This window comes from Electrophorus electricus, chromosome 8 (genome assembly GCF_013358815.1).
Source record: "Electrophorus electricus isolate fEleEle1 chromosome 8, fEleEle1.pri, whole genome shotgun sequence".
In the NCBI taxonomy this organism is placed as follows: Eukaryota; Metazoa; Chordata; class Actinopteri; order Gymnotiformes; family Gymnotidae; genus Electrophorus; species Electrophorus electricus.
The window spans coordinates 13,822,943-13,843,702 of NC_049542.1; the positions used below are offsets into that span (position 1 = coordinate 13,822,943).

General features: G+C 44.2%; 2 protein-coding genes across 4 annotated transcripts in view; both read left to right on the forward strand.

Annotated features, from left to right (window-relative positions):
- Positions 1–384: 384 nt before the first annotated feature.
- raver1 (ribonucleoprotein, PTB-binding 1) lies at positions 385–11,300 on the forward strand. 3 transcript variants are annotated; one of them, XM_027027303.2, is made up of 14 exons: positions 385–704; positions 2,036–2,102; positions 3,024–3,493; positions 5,748–5,939; positions 6,074–6,194; positions 6,282–6,376; positions 7,031–7,133; positions 7,363–7,565; positions 8,143–8,227; positions 8,313–8,452; positions 8,541–8,612; positions 9,566–9,688; positions 10,068–10,133; positions 10,229–11,300. In XM_027027303.2, exons 1-14 carry the CDS (start codon positions 399–401, stop codon positions 10,373–10,375), a joined length of 2,190 nt encoding a protein of 729 aa, XP_026883104.2. In that variant the 5' UTR covers positions 385–398; the 3' UTR covers positions 10,376–11,300. The 3 variants fall into 3 exon arrangements, with proteins under 3 accessions (XP_026883104.2, XP_026883105.2, XP_026883106.2); XM_027027304.2 differs by having other exon boundaries at positions 8,316–8,452; XM_027027305.2 differs by having other exon boundaries at positions 3,024–3,364.
- Positions 11,301–16,306: 5,006 nt separating this feature from the next.
- The window catches only part of pde4a (phosphodiesterase 4A, cAMP-specific), a 49,935-nt gene continuing 45,481 nt past the window's right edge, over positions 16,307–20,760 (forward strand). The window contains exon 1 of the mRNA XM_027027284.2: positions 16,307–17,677. Within this exon, the coding sequence (XP_026883085.2) occupies positions 17,382–17,677 (296 nt within the window). The 5' untranslated portion in view covers positions 16,307–17,381. The remainder of the gene's footprint in view (positions 17,678–20,760) is intronic.

Below are 20,760 nucleotides of genomic sequence, written 5' to 3' on the forward strand. Positions count from 1 at the left end.
TGGGGTTGTTAGCTCTATGCGTTGCTAAATAAAAATTAAATAGCTGTGATTTTACGAATAAAAGTGCAGATGTGACAAACTCCAGAATAAATATCAGCCTATTTGATGGTTCTCATCTAATGAAGTCTATAAGTGTCATAAAAATACTGCACCTAAAATAAAGCTGTTACAATAAAGGACTTCTGATTGTACAACTAAACCATTACTGAAAATAAACTTGGCAACCCTCCTTGTTATCGATTTAAAATTGACACGTGACTCGTTTGCCCTGCCTCTTGTTCCGTGACGGTGACGCATTTTCCCTTCTTCCAATGAGCGACGAGTTTCTTCCATGCGTGTATTGTTTAAACTGCCCAAAGCAAGCAGCGTACTGAGTGAGGAAACTTCCACAGGGAGCGATGGCGGCGGTGGTTTCAGTTAGAGCTGCCAGAGACGACGAGTCCTGTGTTGGTGCCCGTCCATTCCACGAACACTGTGAGCAAATTAAATCGCAGAACTGCATTGCCGAAGAGTACAAAGATCCCGAGGTAGAGCACCATGATGAAGGTTCGTCCAGGGGGAACGATCAATCTCGACGGGTTGACGATGAATTGACACCCCTCAGTCCCGAAGAAATTGCCAGTCGTTTGGAACGAACTCGACGAGAGTTTTACAATCGCCGCAAAATCATTATTAAGAACCTTCCCGTCGATGTTACTAATCAGGCAAGTATCCGGACGATACGTTTTAGTTGTTTAGTTCTTTATTTTTCAGTGTCTAGCTAGCAGGCGAACGGGTTGTGGATGACAAACTTTTTAGGGGCACTTCACTAAACTATCAAGCTGCGTTAGCTAGCATTGATGTAAGTTAAGCTAAGGCTAGCTAAGTGACGGAGTGTGTCGTCGCATTCGCTTTAACTTGGCTATCAAAAATTGAGACTTGAGAGAGCTCAAAATCACAGCTATCACAAAAACGCCTGTCCTTTTATCTGGAAGAGTCGCCCTCGTGTGAAACTAGCGTTAATGTGAACGCTGGCTAATTAGTGTTTGCTATCTTAGTCTGTAGCATGTTAACCTAGCCATCTACCGGTCCTCTTGTGCCAGTTTAGACGTATAAATTGGTTGTCCCACCTGTCTTTCACTGGTTGGACAAATCCGTCCATCAGCTAATTTCGCTGAGCGTGTCTGGTATTTCTGTAAAAACACTGACTATCGTTTGGGACACTTCTAAACTTATTTGAGGTGCAAAGGTTGAGGTTTTTAACGCTAGCTAACCAAAATGTGCTATCCAAGCTAGTTAGCTCACACTCTAACGCCGTCCATCGAGCTGTCGTGCTCATGGCTTGAGCATGTCGACGCTTTACTCTGGATAAAGACTTGCTTATTACCTATTTATGCGTTGTTGTTTTTTTTAAGCTTCCTAGCTAGCTAGGTTGGTACTTATGCAATTCTTTGCTCTTGATCAGCTCAGTAAATGTTAAACAAAAATAAGCAGAAAATCTCTCTCTAACCTTCACTAAAACTATTGGGGAAGATGTTGCGCATAGCATTTAGTCAATATATTAACCTTATGACTTACACAAGCCAGAAATCGGGAAAATCTTGATTTGTGAATCATGCTTCTGGTATTCTGGAGACATTTTGGTTGTTGGGGACGGAAAAGGGACCTGTGAGAATTGCGAAATCGCTTTAACAAAACGAATGTTCAGCTACGCCAAAAGAGCGTGCTCGATTTGGTATTATGGTAACGCGTAGGAAGCGTTTAACCTGGTATTTATCCCCCAGCAAATGTTTTAATCTTTACCCTTTAGTCTTTTAACGCCCCCATAACGTTCCCCGTGCTTGTAGCTAGCTTTTTTTTTTTTTTTTTTTTTTTTTTTTTTTAAGCACTGTCTAGCATTTTCATAGTGTTTGTACCTGTTGTTCTAACAGTCCATTTTGCACACCCCTTCAGTGTAGCACCATTACATAAGCTAAAGAAAAACCTTTGCCACTGAAATTATTTGAACTCGAACCTATTGGAAAATTCTTTGGACTAATCTGTTTTCTGTCTCTAGGAAGTGCACGAGTTGTTGAGCAGCTATGATCTGAAGTACTGCTTTGTTGACAAATACAAAGGAACAGGTATGTCCTTTCCTTCTCGTGGCCTGTATTATAGAGTAGCAAAATCACTTACTCTTGCATTCATGGAGACGCCATGTCCTTAACTGAATCGATCTGACTGTTCAGCTGCACTGATCCTCTGGCTGCAGCTCATCACACTGCCTTTGAAATGACTTGTATTCAAAATCATTTGAAGTGGTGTTTAACACTGAGTAATTTGTTGGGTTATATGGCAAGCTATAGAAGACACATATAAATGCATACAAGATCCACAGCACATGTGCTTGTGGTCTTATGAAAAGCTATTACTCAAGACTAGACTGGCAGCTACTGCTGTGATCTGTGCCATCTGGGTTAAAGCTTTTTGTACACTGAGCCATTAAGATATAGTTTCATTATTGAATTTCATGAGGCATCGTACCAGTTTTTTTTCACCAGTGTATCTATGCTCAGTGGACACTTTAAGGTTCACCAATATATGTGCTGTTTGTAGGTCTGCAATTGCACACAGCAGTGAGCACCACTAGTCATGCTCTACTCCATTCATCCATAGCTAATTTCTGCCTTTTGGACCACTGCGGACCACATGCTCTTCAGATGAGCCTTTCTACTGACACGATTGTGATTGGAGCTTTTGCTGGGAATTTCTACATGCAGTAGTGCCACTACCGACTTAATCTGTCGTTATCCTTTTAATAGTCAGCCCGTAATCAGCTGTCCTCTGGTGACCAGCTGTTGATGAAGGCCTCGGGCTTATTACAAAGACAAATGAAGTAGCTTTCAAAATTTAATCAAATTCTGTCACTACTAAGACATTGCTCTTGAACTGCCAACCACTCTCTCAATTCATTTCACAAGTCATTATTGAGCAAAGCTTTATACCCTATACCTCCATTTTGTGTGTGTGTGTGTGTGTGTGTGTGTGTGTGTGTGTGTGTGTAGCCTTTGTCACGTTGCTGAATGGCGACCAGGCCCAGCGGGTCATCGGCCAGTTCCACGGGCACATCCTGCGTGGCCGTGACCTCTTTGTGCAGCTGCAGCCGACGGACGCACTGCTGTGCGTGGCCAATCTGCCCGGCGCCTTCACGCAGCAGCAGTTTGAGGAGCTGGTGCGCCCCTTCGGCAACCTTGAGCGATGTTTCCTGATTCATAGTACCACCACGGGCCACTCTAAGGGTTATGGCTTTGTGGAGTTCATGAAGAAGGACTCTGCGGCACGTGCCAAGTCAGAGCTCCTGGGCAAGCGTCTGGGATCAAGAACGCTCTATGTTCACTGGACTGAGGTGGGCTCACTCACCTTCCCCATGCTGCATTCTCGCTGCCTGTGCATGGACCGCCTCCCACCGGGCATACTCCACGTCCAGGACCTCCGCCATGCCCTGCCTGATACACCTGTCCCTGTCTTCTGTCAGGTGGGAGCACCTTCATGCACAACGGCCTTCACAAACTTGTCTCAAGCTTTTTGGGGGTTTTTTTTGTCTGCCTTTGTACGTCGTGTCCAGTATCTATCTGAAGTCAGTTCCCACTAGTGTGTTCTGGACTAATGGCAAAATATGAATCAAAATTCCAGCAGTAGGATATTCTATTGCTGCCTTATTGATTAGCCACTCGATAGAAGTGCAAACAAAATACCCCTGAAGGGAAAGTGCTGCTTCATATGTTTATTTATTTGGGAGGTGTCTGTTGCGACCTTGTGGCTTGATTCCTACTGATTTCACACCGTGAAATGCATTATTTTATCGCTTGCCGAGAGCTGTCTGAGTAACAAACGGACCACAACAGTTTGACGTTCAGCCACAAAAACCATGACTCTGATGGAAAGACAGGCTAGAGTGACTGCACTCAGTGTGTAGAATGCAAAAAGGTGCTTTGTTCTGTGTACAATTCACTAACTTTTTAAAATGCATATAATACCTTGTACTGCGTGTGCACCATACAAAGGTTGCTCATTAAAGCCGATGTGTTGGAGACTAGAGAAGATTATACTTGGTGAGGTTTTTGTTTGCAACCAATAGACATGATGCAGACTAGAGAGGGGGAATTGGGGCGATTGTGCGCTTGATCTGTAGTAGTGGGGCAGCTTGTCTACCTTAAATCACAACGTCTGTGTGTTGCTAACTGTACAGCTTTGCTCTGAGGTGTTGGGGGTGATTCTTTTTGTCTTTAAAGATTCTGGCACACACTATACTTGGATTTTAAGTGTTTTATTAGCCTATTACATGGAGGATGGGCCCAACTCTATGAAGTGTTCAAATACTAATCAAGTCACTCTGTAAGGCTTTAGTGACCTGTGCTCAATTTGATTGCTTACTGTTTTCCTTTATGGAGCACCATAACACAAAGGCATGTACACCAATAAAATATCGAATTAGTTCCAGTCCCTTATTCATTAGAATCCTTCTGTGTCAGAAAGGATGGAATAAATTAAGTGCTTTTTTTTTTTTGTAGGAACAATTTGAATGGAGTTTGAGTGCTGTGGATCACAGTTTGTAATTAAAGCATGGCTGCATTAAAATTCACTTCCTAACTTCATAAATTCGGATTACAATCTTGAAAGCATTTTCACTGGCAAGTAATTACCACCAATTTAATTTAGCCCTGCCTAGGGCTCACCCTGAACTTAATGCACAGATGTGCAATCACTTCTACCAGTCCAGTCATCTTATGGTGGTTTCCCCCCCAGCAAAAAATTGTCCAGTTGGTCAAGCAAGGGGAAGTTTACTGTCCCAAACCAAATTTTTACTGACTCTAATGATTTTTTTTGTATTAAGTGTTATTCACACACACAAATAAGCACACAAGACGATATATTTTTAGTTAAGGTTATTTATTTGTACACTTGTTGTAAGTTCTTGCAATGTATTTTGCTTATTTCACAACAAAAAGAAAGAGTGAAAAGACTTCATAAGAACAAAGTTCACCTTTAAATGAGTCTCCGTTTTAAGTCACATCTTAACATTGAAGGTGTTCATGTGGATAGTTGGTGAAATGTTTCTCTTAACTGCATGTCTAATTTGGTGTCGTCTTCACTGTTCGTTGACCTATGCGTCCAGCAGTTTGGACTTGATTGTGGCTTTTTCGCTGCTATACACACATGGTGACAGATTTGACACTCGCGTGACTGTTTTCTAAAATTTGTAGTTCTGACGTTAGAGCCACTTATCTGCCTTGTTGGGATATTCTCTAAACTTTGCAAAACATGTCAGGTACAGAGTGGTCAAACTCGACCCATTAAAGTTAACTTTTCCATAAAAGAATGAAGCTGTAGTCTTTGCTTCATATTTGATATGCTGACATTTTCCTGCATGCCTTACTGTTTTCATTTGTTAACAGATCATTGGTTTTTGACATGCAAATGACTAAGGCCATATTTATGTAACATGGTGCCCCCGACTCCACCATGAACTGGCCAAACTGGGCAAGTGATGCTACTCTCCCGACTTGGTCTGGTCATTCTGGCAATCGTTATTGCTGAACCATCCCCTTCACCTGGCCTAGCAGTTAGGCCTCCAATTCAGCCATATGCTGAGGCATACATGCAGGCGATTTGTATCTGAGAAAGTTTAGTCTTTTATTGTGTCTGTCTAAACTGTGTTCATTTTGGGGAGGTAGTACTCTTGACTGTTTGCCTTGTTTGTTGTGGTGTGTGTGTTTTGTTTTCTCCAGCTTGCTCAGGGACAGGATAGTAGCTTCCGGCAGTTTGCTGTGCTGGAGTACCCCACACCAGAGATGGCCGAGGAGGTGCAGCGGGTTACTGATGGGAAGGTTGTTGGTGGCACCCACATTCGAGTGTCATTCTGTGCCCCAGGACCACCAGGCAGGAGCATGCTGGCAGCTCTCATTGCTGCACAGACTATGGTACCGTCCAATCTGCCCACAGAGCCCTTTAATGCCCAAGCTCCTGAAGCTGTAGCATTTCTGTCCTTTTAATATCTCCCTTCTCTCTTGATTTCCCCCACCCCCCCACCCCATATCTCGCCTGTCTCTCTCAGGCTTTGAACAGGGGAAAGGGTCTCCTCCCTGAACCCAGTGCCCTGCAGATCCTGTCTGGCCTAAGTAACCCAGCCACTTTGAAGATGTTGCTGGCGTCACTCAACCATGGACACAAACAAGGTAGCTTTGACCTGTGTGCCCCCCAAACAGCCCCCTGTGACATTAACACCTCCCATTTTGAACCAGTGGACTGGTTTGTGTGTGCAGGTTTGCTTGGAGCAGCCCCAGCAATGCCACTTCTGGCTAATCCTGCCCTCTCTGCAGCTCTGGTGCAATTGTTGCTTCAGAACCAAGTCCAGCAGGTATATGCAGACTCTGCTTCTTTCTCATGTCCTGCCCCTCCCACCTGCCCTGTCCATTAATGAGCTCTCCCATTCCATGCATCACTGATCTTTTGACATGTACTTCATAGCCTTCAGTCTCTACTTCTCCCTTCCTAGCAAGTCCTTCTAGGAAATGCTCTTTGGCTTTCTGCAGGGCTGTCTGCTGCCTTGTGAGTGGTGCTTCTGTGTCAGGGTGTGGTGTGCTGTGCTATGTAGAGGAAGTGTCAGGATAGGGCTGGGTCCTGTCAGAGACATTGCCAAGGAACGCTCTTGTACAATGTGTCCCTCCAATAGTTGCTGGATGGTAAATGGGATGTCGTCTTTTTTGAAGATTGACGTGAGCGAAATATTATTAGCACGCCTGTCTTGAGCTCTTGGCAGATCCTTCAGCCAGTATAAGTGACAAGTCCAAGCTCTCTCCTGCTTTGTGTGTGGCTAAGCAGTCATAGGCACCAGCAGCTCATTTTGAATAACCTGAAAAGGTTTCAATTACATCAGTGTCTCATTAACCTGCATTCACTAAGCCTCTGATTACACGTGTACATGAACTCTGCTGTAGTGCAGCTTTCACTCCTCATGTTTTCACCTATGCTGGTTTGCAGTGTTCAAGCTGATGTGGTTTGTCTTTGGCAGGCTGGACTGTTGGGCGAGAACCCCCTGGCCAGTCTTCCCCTACAGCCGGGCATTGGCATGTTGGCTGATCTACCTCACGCCACAACAAATGTGCTGGCCCAAGGTATATACAAGGCCTGGGATGAGGCACCTCCTGTAGCTCACCTGGTAGAGTAGGTAGAACAAAGTGCTAGTAACACCATGGTCATTAGTTCGATACCCAGGAAGAACGGTCATGGTGATGAATACATAAGTTCCTCTGGAGAAAGCCGGCTGTCCAATGCAGTACATGTTGTTGTATTTGAAAAAATTCACTCACTTCTGATGTTTGTGGTGACATCTCTCCGATCCAGGTGCCGTGGCCTCAGGTCTTGCTCTGCCATCAGAGCCGTTGGGCCTAATGAAGCCACCTCCTCTGGGCCGGCCACTAGCGCGGGAGCCACAGTCCCCAGCCAGGCCTGTAGGCTACCCCCAGAACCCCTCCCCTGCACCCCAGGCGATGAGCATGCCTCTCCTGGGCAGTGTGCTCAGCCCAGATGGGCCCACTCTGCCAGCGGTGAGGCTTCCATCAAGTAACTTCCTTTATATCTGAGTCGATGTTAAAGCACACACCTGAGCAACACTATAAAACTTCCAATGTATTGTATACCATGCTGCTGTTACTGTTAAGAACCCTCATCAAAGCATACATGTAAAAGTCTAGTATTATAAGTGAATCAAGGTCACTGTGGCTTTAGTTGTATTTATAAGTAAAAAGTTCAGACTGCTGTAATGGGGGGGGGGGGGTCTTTTTATCTTGAAGGAAACCTACGTGGTAGTGTTAAGGTGTTAAGATCTCCATGTCGTGTTAAACTGAAATGTAAAAAATAAGTGCAAACCTAAAGTGAGTGAATATAATATATTAACACAGCAGGAAAAAAGTTCAGTATTACATTGATTTACACTTGTTGCCATGATTACGAAGTCATGCAGTGAAATGTTAGATATGCAATTATAGAACCCAGGGCTGCGATTCTGGGGCTACTTCCTGCCTCCTGTATTCATTAAGGTTTTACTCGTTGGCAGTTTACTTTTTTTTTTTTTTTTGTCAGCAGTTGGCATGCAATTCATGTATTGCTCTTTGCCCACCCCAGGTGTCCATATTGGGAGATCCATCCAATGACATCGGAGTGTCCCAGAACCCTTTTCTGAACGCACCCAGTATATTCCCGTCCTCAGGTGGGCCTCCTGCTTCTTTACGTGTGCTGTCACATCCCGCTCTTCCTTGTCATCACACGTCCTAACATGCCCTGTGCTCCTGTAGCAGCCAACTCTAGGGCTCACCCATACAGGAAGAGGCCAACTACACTGGCTGGCACATCTAACTTGCGCCCAAGCCAGAATGTCCACTCCATCTACGGTCTGCGCCGCCAGGATTCCTATGAGTTCCCATCACTGCGCCAGGTCAGTGGTTATATGTAGCATTTAATCTCCTCCATTTCAGTATGTGTGCTGGTAAACCGGTTCCTACTGATCTGGGACCTGTTTACAGGACTCACACTCTCACCTGTATGAGCAGCAGGAGTCTATAGGCTGGGAGCCCCACGCCATCAAGAGAGTACAGGTATGGTGCACAAGCATGGTGGCCTCCCAGAACATTTAATGAACAGATTTGACTGATTTTTACCTGAACATATTTAATTGATTACAGTTGAGTCCAGTGAATCCATTTGCCATGACATTAGTGAACATTTGTATGCACAATGCTAAATATTAATGGCTGCAATTATGGGCGGGGGGCTGCATCACAATTGACTCTATTCTTTAGATCTTTGGGTCCTTTATTTTTTGACTGATGGCTGACGCTTTTCATAAGCTTAGCTTATCTGTCCTCCTGACTACATTTTCTGTTGTGCTCCAGAGAATCTGAATCGTACCACATAGCTGTTCGGTCTATAATCCAAACACTTGTGGCTTATATTCAAAGTCAGTATTTTGGTCTTAAATCTATAACCATAGTTGGAAAAAAAACTATTTGTGTATTTTTTTGGTGTTTGTATATTCTAATTGTTGTGTAAAAGGAGTAAGTATACTCAGCATTTTAACAGCCTAAGAATAGGAGTGTTGGATGTGTTTGTATATGCTGGACTCATCTAGCCTTGTATAGTTACTGCAGACAATTGGTTACATGGCCTGCTTTTAAGGAAGGACTGCCACCCACAATGCATATCATTTTAATTATTTTGCATTGCCTTGCTAGGTTTACGTCCCCCCCCCCCCCCTTATTCTTCCCTTGTCAGGGACGATGTACAAAATGTTAATCTCAGATGGAGCAGAGTTGGCTGGCTAGCTTGTTTCCAAGCTATGTGATGTTCTTGGGCTTGTTTGTCTTGTATCACCCATCTGTCACACATAGTAAAATATTCAGTTCAAAATTTCCATATACACTATTAATGAGTATTAACAAATTTTTATAAATGAGCAATAGCAAATACAAAAGTTAGATGTAGCATTAAGAAATACTTTAGTCTTTGAGCTTAAGGAATACTAACTTGGTGCATGTGTGTTGGTCTGCAGCATGCTGGACTCTCGGGCTTCGTGGATCGAGCGCCTCCTTTCCCCTCCCCCCCTAGTCCTCCTGGCTCCTCCTACTTAAGCTTCGGTGCACCCGGAAGCCTGCCGCTGACACGGCTGAACAAGGTGCTGTCCTCCTGTGCATTGATACCCCTCCTTCCCCTTCAGTATTACAGTATGCTATGGCTATTTTAAAACCAGCACAGTCTTCTGAAGAGTTGTTCTGGATGATTGATGTTGTCTTTCAATTTTTACCTTGAGTGAGCAGTGCTTTTAATGACCCTCACATTTCTTTTCTCCTTACTCCTTTCTCCATACAAGACCCTCTTGTGTGAGTCATTAAACTGGCTTTTAGCCCAAGGGTATAACTTTGGCTATTGCTATTTTTAGTTGGTTAGGGTAGGTTGGCTTGATGTGCCATATGCAAGCTCATCTGTGTGTTTACTGGGCAGAGTTGAGTTAGTTTTGTGTGGATGGTTAAATGGTTACTCATCTCATTGGCCAGGCTGTGGGAACACCTCCTGGGACTCGCACCAGTCTCTTCTCTGCTGCCCCTGGCACTGGGCGCAAGGTACGCATTTTTCCCCTGCACACCCCGCTAATGCTAACAACTGTAAAACACATTTGTTTTTGCTCTCCCTCACGCTCACCTGCTTTTTGCCACAGACTCCTGTGGGTGGGCAGAAGCGTCTTTTCTCTCGTCTGATCCCATCTCCGGAGCCCAGTCCTGAGGGCGGCTACGTGGGTCAGCATTCTCAGGGCCTCGGGGGACACTATGCCGACTCCTACCTGAAGCGCAAGCGCATCTTTTAACTGCCACATGGTGGCGCTTTTGCAAAATCTCTCTGCCATTCTGCAGAAAGAGGCCAGGGCTGGGCATCTAGCAGTGGGGACAGTAACTTGCTGACCTGGCTGGGAGGTCAGCAGGGTCACCCCAGGGTGGGAGGGCAGTCCTGGAGCTCAGCCTACCTTACAAAAGCCAGCCATTGGAAGTTTTGCTTGTGCATATGACTTCAGTTTATATGTAAATTATTTCTCCCTTTTTAATTGTACTTTTTCCTTTTAATTTGCATTTTATTTATTTTAGTTTATTTTCTCTCTTTCATTTACTGGAGACGCTAAGACAGCAGTTACCTCACAAGGGAGAAGAACCCCCTTCCACTGGTGGGATTATATAATATATATTTTTTTATTTTTTTTATTTATTTATTTTTTTTTAAATGGTTTCTGTGTAACGCTACAGTTTAACGCTCATGAGTCCAATCTCTTGAGGATCAGTCTCCACTCAGCACATGTATATCAATCCTGGGTTCGCCTGTGATGTTCGTAGGTCTCTGGCTGTAACAGAGTGGCCCCTCCCCACCACCCTGCCTGTATTACTTTTTTCTTTTTTTTTTTTCTCCTGCTCAGCATCACATTTGGGTGTGTTGATCTGCCTTGGTCTTCCCCCCCCCCCCACCCTCCACTCCACTTTCCTCCATCACGTGGCCTGCTTTCCTGCACTGAATGTTGTGTGCTGCACTTGGATAACATATTACTTATCTTCCTAACCTCCGTCAGGTCTTTTTCCATGTGCTCGACGGGTGCCTACTCTTCCCCCTTCCCTTTATCTTGTGTTCAGTCTGCAGTTTTGCTGTTGCAAAGTGCTTAGGTGGAGTCTGGGTGGAGATGTTCAGGGAACTGTCACCAGGCCTGCAATCTGTCCCTTTTTGTTCCTTGCACAGCATCTTCCCCCCCCCCCCCCGTGTGTGTGTGTGGTTTTGTTTTTTGGGCGGGGGGGTGTTTGGTGGGGTTTGTTGTGTGGGTTTTTTATAAATATATAAACACACACAACTCTTGCCCCCCCCAACATAAATATCTACTAGGTGCCATTCCCCTAAAAACCAGCAGAGGGAGATGAAGGGGAGGTGCTCTCTCGTGGCTGCAGTTTTCTTTACAACTTGAACATTTGAGGCTCCTGACCAGGCTGGACCAATGCCCAAACATGGTGGGTGGGGGCGGCAGGGGTGTATTACACTGATTTAAATCTAACTGTGACAACTCCTTTGCCATCCGTTTTCTGCAGGCCTGGAGCTGTTGCTGACTGATTATGATTGGCATATGATTGAGTGGGTACTGGATGTGTGACATAATTAATCTGGTTGACATTTTGATTGTGATAACTCAATACCTCTGGCATATGCTGCAGCTCACAGTGGAAGCTACAGTCTCTCTTGTGCCAAATTTGGAAGTTTGTTGCAATTGTCTCTGCCGAATCTGAGCCTGAACTATTTAACATCAATTTAGTTGCTGTGTACATACTTAAGCTTGATTGATACTTTAGAGTCCTGTTCTTGTTTCTTTTCCTCCTTCTAGTCTATAATGAGATGGGGTGGGGGTATGTGTGAGTAAGAGATTGTGCAGTGCAGCATCTGTCTTGTACCAAATGAGTTCACACATGTATGAACCAAGAGGAGCTGCTATGTACAAATGACTTACAAAGACTTCATTTTCCATTGATTGACTGCTCAACAAGCGCTTTATTCAATTGTATAGATATGCTGCATTTTTTGTGACTTGTATGAGCAAGTAAATATTATTTAAGTTCATCCAAATCTCCTTGTGCATTTATTAAAGTCCAGAAGCATACTGACAACTATTACTGACTGGAGGCCAATGTGGTTGGTCCCATGCTTCAGATCACAGGTCCTATTCTGTGTTTGAGTATACATGCTGCTCACAGGTGAGATTCCTCTGGGGATTATACTGAGCAGGGTGTCTGTGGGGATGCTTTATGAAATTTTTAGTCTGAGTTAGTTTGTCGTCATCTGTTTTGTACAGGAATTGTACCTGATTCATTAGATAACATGCATGCTTGTAATCCTTAAAAAGCTCTCTTCACTATTCCTAAATCTCTTCTCAAATTCATTTGGAGATTTCACTGCCCTCTTCAGCATCAATTACATTTCCTCATTCAGCTGTATTGGTTGAAGCCATGTGACTGTCCTCATGCATTAATGAAACCAGTAGACAGACACAAGGGGAGATTTGCCTTCCAATTGGTCTTTTAAAAATGATAGTTTAATAGCAAATAAGGCTGTTTTGCTGTGGTGCAGAACAAAAGGGTTTCTTTCAGTACACCTGAACTGTTGGTGCCAAAGGTTAAAATTTCCACTCCCCACCCCCCACTATAATATTGAATCTACTCAAAGTGGAAAATAAATGTCAATGCAAGTTCAGCAAGGGAACACTGCTGAGAACCTACATTGGCCATCTAAAGCAGTGGGCTAGTGGAAGAGGTGGAGGGGAAGCTATTGACTTTCATTTGGTAATGAGAGAAGCAAAATGTCAGCTTTATTTGAGAGATGTTCCCTTTGGTTTAGCTCTCAACGGGTGGGTGGCTGGTGCTGTTCTGCAGTATGGATGGGTGTCTAAACAAACGATTGTTGCAGGAATGGTGTTCATTGGCTGTGACTGACTTGTGTACCTTTTTTTCAAGCTTTAACGTGATTGAACAAGGCCCATTTGAAAGAACCTTGTCTCCCTGCTCATTAGGATAATGGGTCTGTCGTGAGGAGTTAACCAGTGCCAAACAAGTGCTGGTGCAGCACTAGTGGAGATTCATGTGAGATGAGAAGTCTGGAAGCTTAAAATGCTGTCTGGGTACTCTGTGGTGTCTTAAAAAAAAACAAAACAAAATGCACCTAATGGCCTCCCCTGCTGACTTCATACAGGAGCAGAGGAGTGAGAGCCTTGCATTGGTGTGTTTTTTAATAGGCTCAGAAAAATGAGAATGAGCATCTGCTTTTCTGCAGACTGGCAGCAGACACACTTAAGGGGGCAGGGCAGGGAGGGAGTCTTTAAAATGCATGTCCCCACACAACCTATCCCTGTTGTGTTTTTTGGCATGGTGCTCCCTTGGCTTTCATCACTGCTGCTGCTATAATTGTAAGCTTGTTCTTGGACCTGGGTATCCTGATCCCTTGGGCTCTCTGAGGGCCACCAAGATGGCAGTATGGGTGATTTGAGACACACTTATTTCTGCCTTTTTATTTTTTCTCACTACTTCCACCCCTGCAATCACCCTGCACCATTGGTGTTGAATGTTACGGAAACCTGCGTGGTGTGTGGGGTCGTCTTCTTTTTTTTTTCTTTTTTTTTTTTTCTTTCCCTCCCCGCCCCCTTTCTCAATACCCCAATGCCCCAACAGCCAGCTACTGCCACAGATTATAAAGAGTTGCTAGTAGAGATATTTATGCTCTCGTCAGTATTATCAGAACTCCTGAAAGCACCATCTCAAGTAAAATGGTGTTTGTGTCATATGAATCATCTGTGCCTCTGGCACTTCTGCCCCCCAGGTGGTTGAGTGCTGGTGCTGTGCGTGAACGCTGGCCAGGGTCACTGTCCTCACCGCCAGTGCCTGTGATGATGGGCTGTTAGCGTGGGAGAGCGGGTGTTAACTGGGGTGGGCGGAGTGGTAGGTTGGCAGCTGCAGAAGAGGCCCCATGCATGCGGTCATGCTGACACTCGACCCTGGCTCCAACTCCATCAAGCCAAACCTCCTGTGTCTGAAACCCAGGCTTTCAGCAGTTCTCTGATCCAATTAATGGGCAATTAGACTGCCAGTCAGCACTCTCCTCTCTCCTGATGGAAAACTGTCAGGCCTGGTAGTTTTTTGGGTGGGGCAGTTGGAGGAGCAAGCAAGTAATGACAAACAAAGATGAACTTTCAGCTCTACTACTGCGTCACAAGTAAAGAAGAAGCAAGCTGCTGCTATTTTGGGTTCCTTTGTGTGAAGGGCTAAACTACTGCTGATATCTTGCCAGCGAACAATTAACGCACTCCATACAGAAGCATAGCTAGGCCGTGCCTAGACTTGGAAATATGGCAGCCTGGCCAAATTACAAACCCACCCCCACAGTGTTGCTAGTGTCACCCTTTAATACTGACCCATTCTTCCTTGGCAGCAGAGCAATAAGAATTTTCATTCCCCCTACCTAACCAGGGAAGGAGGGAGCCTCTGTTTCCCAGTGTTCCCCAGTGTGGAGACCACATTTTGGAAACCGAACAGGAGCCAGCCTTCTTGGCATCACAGGGATAGACTGACCTGCATGCTTGCTTGTTTCTTTTTGGGGTGGAGTGGGCACTTACTGCACTCTATCACAGTGCAGTAATGAGAGCCTGACAAAAACAGTCCTTGGACAAGGGTCCCGTGTTGCCTCACAATAGCAAACACATCCATTGCAAACTTTTATCCATGTCTAAATATTTTCAGAATTCCTTAAATTTTTTGAAGCTGTGAACGAGGGACATTTAAGTCTCTTGAAGATGACGCATTAAATGTCTTGTAGTCCCTTGCTAATTGCTATTAAGCCACACAGTGTACAAAAATATATATATGGGATAGTTGGTTTATCCTAATCAAAGTTATTTCTTCAGCTGAATGTATGGGCTTCAGTAGACCACACTTACATATGTATGCCATTGTGTTTATTTGCAATCTCCTTCAGCTGTAGCTGGTGGGGCAGGCAGGTGACTTATTGGTGTTCCTGGTTTACCTTGGGGTGAAGTGTGGCATTTCTCTACTCCTGGCTGTAAGATGTCAGAGAGATGATAAATGTTTCTGGTGCCAAACAGGCCTCTGTCGTCTCTCTGGGCTTTGCTGAACAGCCTTAGTCTCTTTGGGGGGGGCGGGGGAACCAGGCATGCTTTGTTTGCTTACCAGAGTATGCAGACATGAAAATATTGGAGAATAGGCCTATTTGGTATCTGGAATGTGATTGGATCGTTCTTTGTTTTTCTCTCTGTGGAGATGGATATTACAGTATTGTTTTTGAGTAATTATGTATTCTATGTGGCACTCACTACTCAAAGGTTGAGTGGTAATTTCCTATTTAAATAAATTGACTTCACAAAGCCGTCCGTTGTTGGGCTAGTATTTTCTAAAAAGAGCACCTTGCCTCACGTTATTATAATGCGGGGGGGGGAGATAGGTGTTGGACATACTAATGGAATGTTCGCATAACATTCGGTGAAGGGGGGGTTCCCTTGAAAAATGGGGGGGAAATGGCTACTGAGATGATTGAAATTTCATAAAGTAAAATCTTAAATTTTACCACACGGATGCCTGTCATCTTAACGCGCGCAAACCTCTGTCCAACGGGGGCCTGCTAAAAAATGACAGCAGCGCCATTGTCCAATATCAAGGATTAATTATTTGTCTTTCATCCAAGTTCAACAGATAATTGTACAAATGGCTAAGAAAAATGTAATAGTCGTTTGTGAATTTAGACGAGAAATGCAACTCCTCGCGTTTCCATTTTCAGCCCTTTTCCGAGACATGCTAATTATGATTATAACGATGAAAAGCTGTATTTAAAAAAAGTGACAACTCGCAATACTGGGAAATACTGCGACAGACAGCTGCAAACGAACGTAAAATGCGGTTCTTATGCAAACAGGCACTACTCATCCAATAACGTTTACTTTTGTCCATGTTGCGTAGGGCGTGAACTCGTTTCATGTTAGTAATATGTAAACAGTATGTAGCCGTGTTGCATTAAATTGAGTCATTAATCATTTTTAATAAATAGTCACCATTGTATTCGCATGCCTCTGATGGCGGGAGGACTTGACACGATGAACGAATCACTACGTTGTCAAATGGACGAACGCAACATGAAAAAAGTAAAGGGCAGTAAATCCGAGATTGTTTTCATCTTAACCGAAAGAAAACCAAACTGCGTCGAGGGCAGGTCCGAATACTTGCTCACGAGAGAGCGAGAGAGAGAGAGAGAGCGAGACAGAGAGAGAGTGCGCGCGCGCGCCGAGATGTTGAGAGAAGCCTAACTGTATCTCCAATGCCATAATTTAACAGAAGATGTTTGCAAGAAAAACATGGATAAGATAACTGCTAATAAGAGGAGCGCAGGGACCGCGATTCGCACCGATTAGTCGGCGGAAGGAATGCTTTGTAGCTCAGAATCAAGAAACCAAGGAACGACACGAAAACGCGTTCATGGGTTTCGGGAACATCCCACGCACGATGTTCTCTAGGCAAAATTCAGAATTACTCACGAAATGAAACTGTTTGCCTGGAGCTTTTTAAATGGAGGTGGAAGGTGAATCTGTGGACAGCGAGCAGGAGTTTTAGTCGCTTCAGTTCCAGATGTACAATTTTTTCCTTACCCAGAGACTGTGTCTAGTTGGAAACCAAGTGATTGCGAGCGATCGTTGACAGACATGTGCTGTTAGCAAGAGCAATAATTCCCAGCATAGTGCAGTAAACAGCGCCAGCGGCCAGGGGCTCTGCAATAAGCGGTTGATAAAAAAGCAATAAATTGTACGGTAAATAAGTGATTCATTGCGCCATGGGCGACGAGGAGACAAACTTAAGTGGGAACAGCACTGGCGAGTGTCTGTCATTATCAACGCGGACAATACGGCGCGTCGTACGGTTTTAAGTGGATTGAAGCGGAGACATTTTTGGTCCACAACTTTTGAATTAATTCAAACAACTACACACCATGTCAAGAAAAGGGTAACAAACCGCCATTACCTGTTATCCGTACACTGTGATTAATTTCAAATTATTTGAATATTTTCATGTAATAGTGTATCGTCTTTTAAAAGCACAGAATATAATTGCCTTGGACTTGTTTTTGTTACATTTCCCTGTTGAATATGGAGAAGAGCCAGTTATGGACAATAAACTTATGGACAATTATGGACAATAAATAATCTTATTTTTTGATGTGCGAGAATATATAGCCATAAAGCTTTTTTCGATTCCTTTTAATATATTTAGATATTTATTTGAATAGATCTTTTAATTTGCACTATGATGGAACCGCCACCTTGCTCTAAGAAGAGCTTGTCTCTCTCGCTGCCGGTTCCCCGGGAGGGTCAGGCAACCCTCAAGCCTCCGCAGCATCTGTGGAGACAACCACGGACCCCCATCAAAATCAAACACCGCGGCTACTCTGACACTGACCGGCATCACCACCGACAGATAGAGCGCTCTAATGCGATGGACACGAGTGACCGGCCGGGGCTTAAGAAGTCCCGCATGTCCTGGCCATCGTCCTTCCATGGAACAACTAGTACATCCATAGGAAACTGTGTTGGGAATAAACGGTAAGACTAGACAATGCCAATCTAAGCAATTTAAGCATTATGGTGAAGGACGAATGCGATCAAGATTTAAATTAGGGTTAATGTCAAGAGGTCTGAGAGTGGGGATGCGTGGGCTCTCAGTGATGTGTTAAGCGTAACAGTCAATATTTTATCCAAAGAACCTTAATATGGTTGAAACATGATCTACAAAACTTACCCAAGCCAGTTTGCTTGCCACGATGCATTCATCCGATCACAGCATATGTGTTTGTGAACTGGTTTAGATAAGGCAGAAACTAAGAAAATGCAACAGTATCAAAGGTCTAGCTGATTTCTCTGTGCACAAACAAGATAAGTTTTATGGCCCGCAGTTGTGAATGAACACCGTGTTCACAATGTCATCGAATGAAAGGGAGATTTCAGGAATAACTGGATGGGTTTGAGAATAAGGCGGGAGATGGAGCTGCTTTCACCTGGGGCAAGTTGAGGAAGCTGGAGGTTTCACATGCTAGTGTACGTGCTTTGTATTATGACATCGTATGTCCCCACCGACACACCTGTTCAGAGCTAATGACTCCTAGCTCATTATACATAAAATCCACAAAAATGCATCTGTCCTCTAACCACTTGATGCTTTTAACCATTTTTGTTCCAAATGAATCACAAAATAATTTTTTTATACTCAAACTTATGCAATACTTAATCTTTACTCTAGATTGGTTCAGAGCAATTGCCTGCCTCATGGCCTGGCCGAGCAGGTTCCTGACCCACTCACATGTTAGGTGGCCTTTGTCTATTCCATGCACACAGTTGACCCTACATCCACCCTATTTATATAGGCTGGTCAATTATGCATTTGCTATATTTGTGTACTTGAGGCATACCTGTATGCACCTGGTGTTGTTTCCATCTAGGATGAGTGTGGGTACTGCTGTCCTATCCACAGCACTGCACCTTCATCTACAGGCACGATGGCTGGAGGTGAAGGAAGCACATGGGCTCGGGGGAGACAAGGTGGGCGTGGCAGTAATTAATAAAGCTGTGACGTGAGAGCTCAGAGGGAGAAGCAGAAGGCCAGAGTCCTTCCTGCCTGCCAGCCCACAGATGGCACACTCGGCAGGCAGCCAGGAGAGAGGCCAACGCAGGCCCACCGAAGGCATAGAGCCCACACAGGGATTCCAAGCCCTAGGACTCACTGGCAGCTACAGCGGGCATGAGTGTGGCCTTAGTGATTCGGTCTGATCTGCTTCCTCTGTGGGCGGGACAACACACGGAGAGAGGGGAAAGTATGAGTGTGTGTGTATAAGAGATACAGAGAGAGAGAGAAAAAAGTACACCGCAAGAAGCAGTTATGTCAGAGGATGCTTTTATCAAACCATTGCACTCTCTTCCCATTATTGTGTGTGTGTGTGTGTGTGTGTGTGTTCATGTGAGTGGTCCATTGCAAATTGTGTCACTGTATTTTATCTCTGAGTGTATATGCATTTGTGCTCACTGTGCATATTTGTGCGCACTCACATGTATATTTTCAAAGTGCATTTATCATTATTTTGTGTGTGTGTGTGTGTGTACATACAGAAGTGTGATTATGTGTGTACATGTGTTTCTGTATGTGTCTGTGACTGTGAGTGTCTGTGTATGAATGTTTTGTTGTGTGTGTGTGTGTGTATGTGTATGAATAAGTGTGTTTGGTATAGCACAGGATATGGATGCTGATGAGTGCAATCTCTGCTTCAGTTATATCTGGGAGGTGGAGGGGAAGAACATCCATTGTACCTGTGAAGTTTTTTTTCACTCTTTCAGTTTATTAGGGCGATATCTCTCCACCCTGTTCCCACAACCAAATAATAGCTGCATGATGCCATCCAGCCAGGCTGCAGATGGAGATTTACAGAACATCGCTTACACATTGCTCTGAGCCACCAGCCACCCTCTGCCTGCTCTGCTGTGGGAAGTGCCTCATCCCGCACATCTGCCTAGCCTTCTGGGGCTTCTGCTCTGCCCTGTGAGATGCACCATGTAGACAATGTCAAGACAACTTTCACCTTTCCCAAGACAACGAGATTATTGTGGTACCAAATAGAATCGTAAATTGTGGTGCTTTTTCAAGGCAATTAGCTGAAGCAGGTATAGGTTTAGAGTTGGTTTTTTTTAATTAACAAAATCAATCTAGACTTTTCTGAGTAAAAAGGCTGTCAGTCAGCTGAAGAGTCAAGGCTCATGGGTGTTTCTGGTCATGGTGCAATCAGGAGGACTGATGAGAACTGATCTCCACCAACCAGAGAAGAAATCATCCTGCTGAAACCTTTTGGACAGTCTGATGAGCACATGGTTCCTCCCAGCTGTGTCACCTGGTGAAGGAAGGGAGCCTGAAGAGAGTGCCAGATGTGTGCATCTGGGTGTAGCAATCCTGCTTTTTGTGCTATACAGGTCAATTATGGAGAAGTGATGATAGATTTCAATTAAACTCTGAAGGTCCAAAATATTACTTAGTAATCAAGCTTTCCTGTCTGTTTTTCCTGTTTAAGTCAGATGTTTTTGTTTCTCAGAGTTGTTTCTGAAAATTCCATTTATGCTTCAAGTGAGTGGTGAAACTAGTGAAAGTTGGCATCATGGAGTTCCGTCCAGTGTTGGGATTTTTTGCTTAAATCCCAGCTGTGCCATGTGGTGCCATATGCTGTCCTGGTGTGCCAAGAATGCAACCAGTTGGGTTTTTATTGAGATAACGAAGCAACATACCAGACAAACAAGTAGTTATGTGGTCATGATGTAATGTCAAGTATTTCTACTCATGGTTGGTTGAGACATGTGGTGATAGAGTGAGATAGGAAACCCAGCATCTATCAGGCACCAATATGCATTTGGTGGCTAACAGGAAACATGCTATACTGTATGTTTGTCATGACTTTAAAACACAAGCATTTTAAAAGTCTCATTTAACAGTCAGTGAATAATTACATTCTTCCTGTTTGTTTGTTGTTGACTATGATTTACTGTTTTGTCTCTTTTCAGCCAGTGACACAGCATTCAGATGCCACAGATTTCAGGCTTCCACTGTGATCAGGATGCCTGTATTGCCAATTTGCCTGTATGTGCTTTCAACC

Bases quoted from the DNA above. Each gene is read 5' to 3' on its own strand.
- raver1 (XM_027027303.2), top strand. From the start codon at position 399: ATGGCGGCGGTGGTTTCAGTTAGAGCTGCCAGAGACGACGAGTCCTGT. The intron at 8,228-8,312 runs GTGGGCCTCCTG...GTGCTCCTGTAG, and splicing joins CAGTATATTCCCGTCCTCAG to CAGCCAACTCTAGGGCTCAC. The intron at 9,689-10,067 runs GTGCTGTCCTCC...CTCATTGGCCAG, and splicing joins CGCTGACACGGCTGAACAAG to GCTGTGGGAACACCTCCTGG.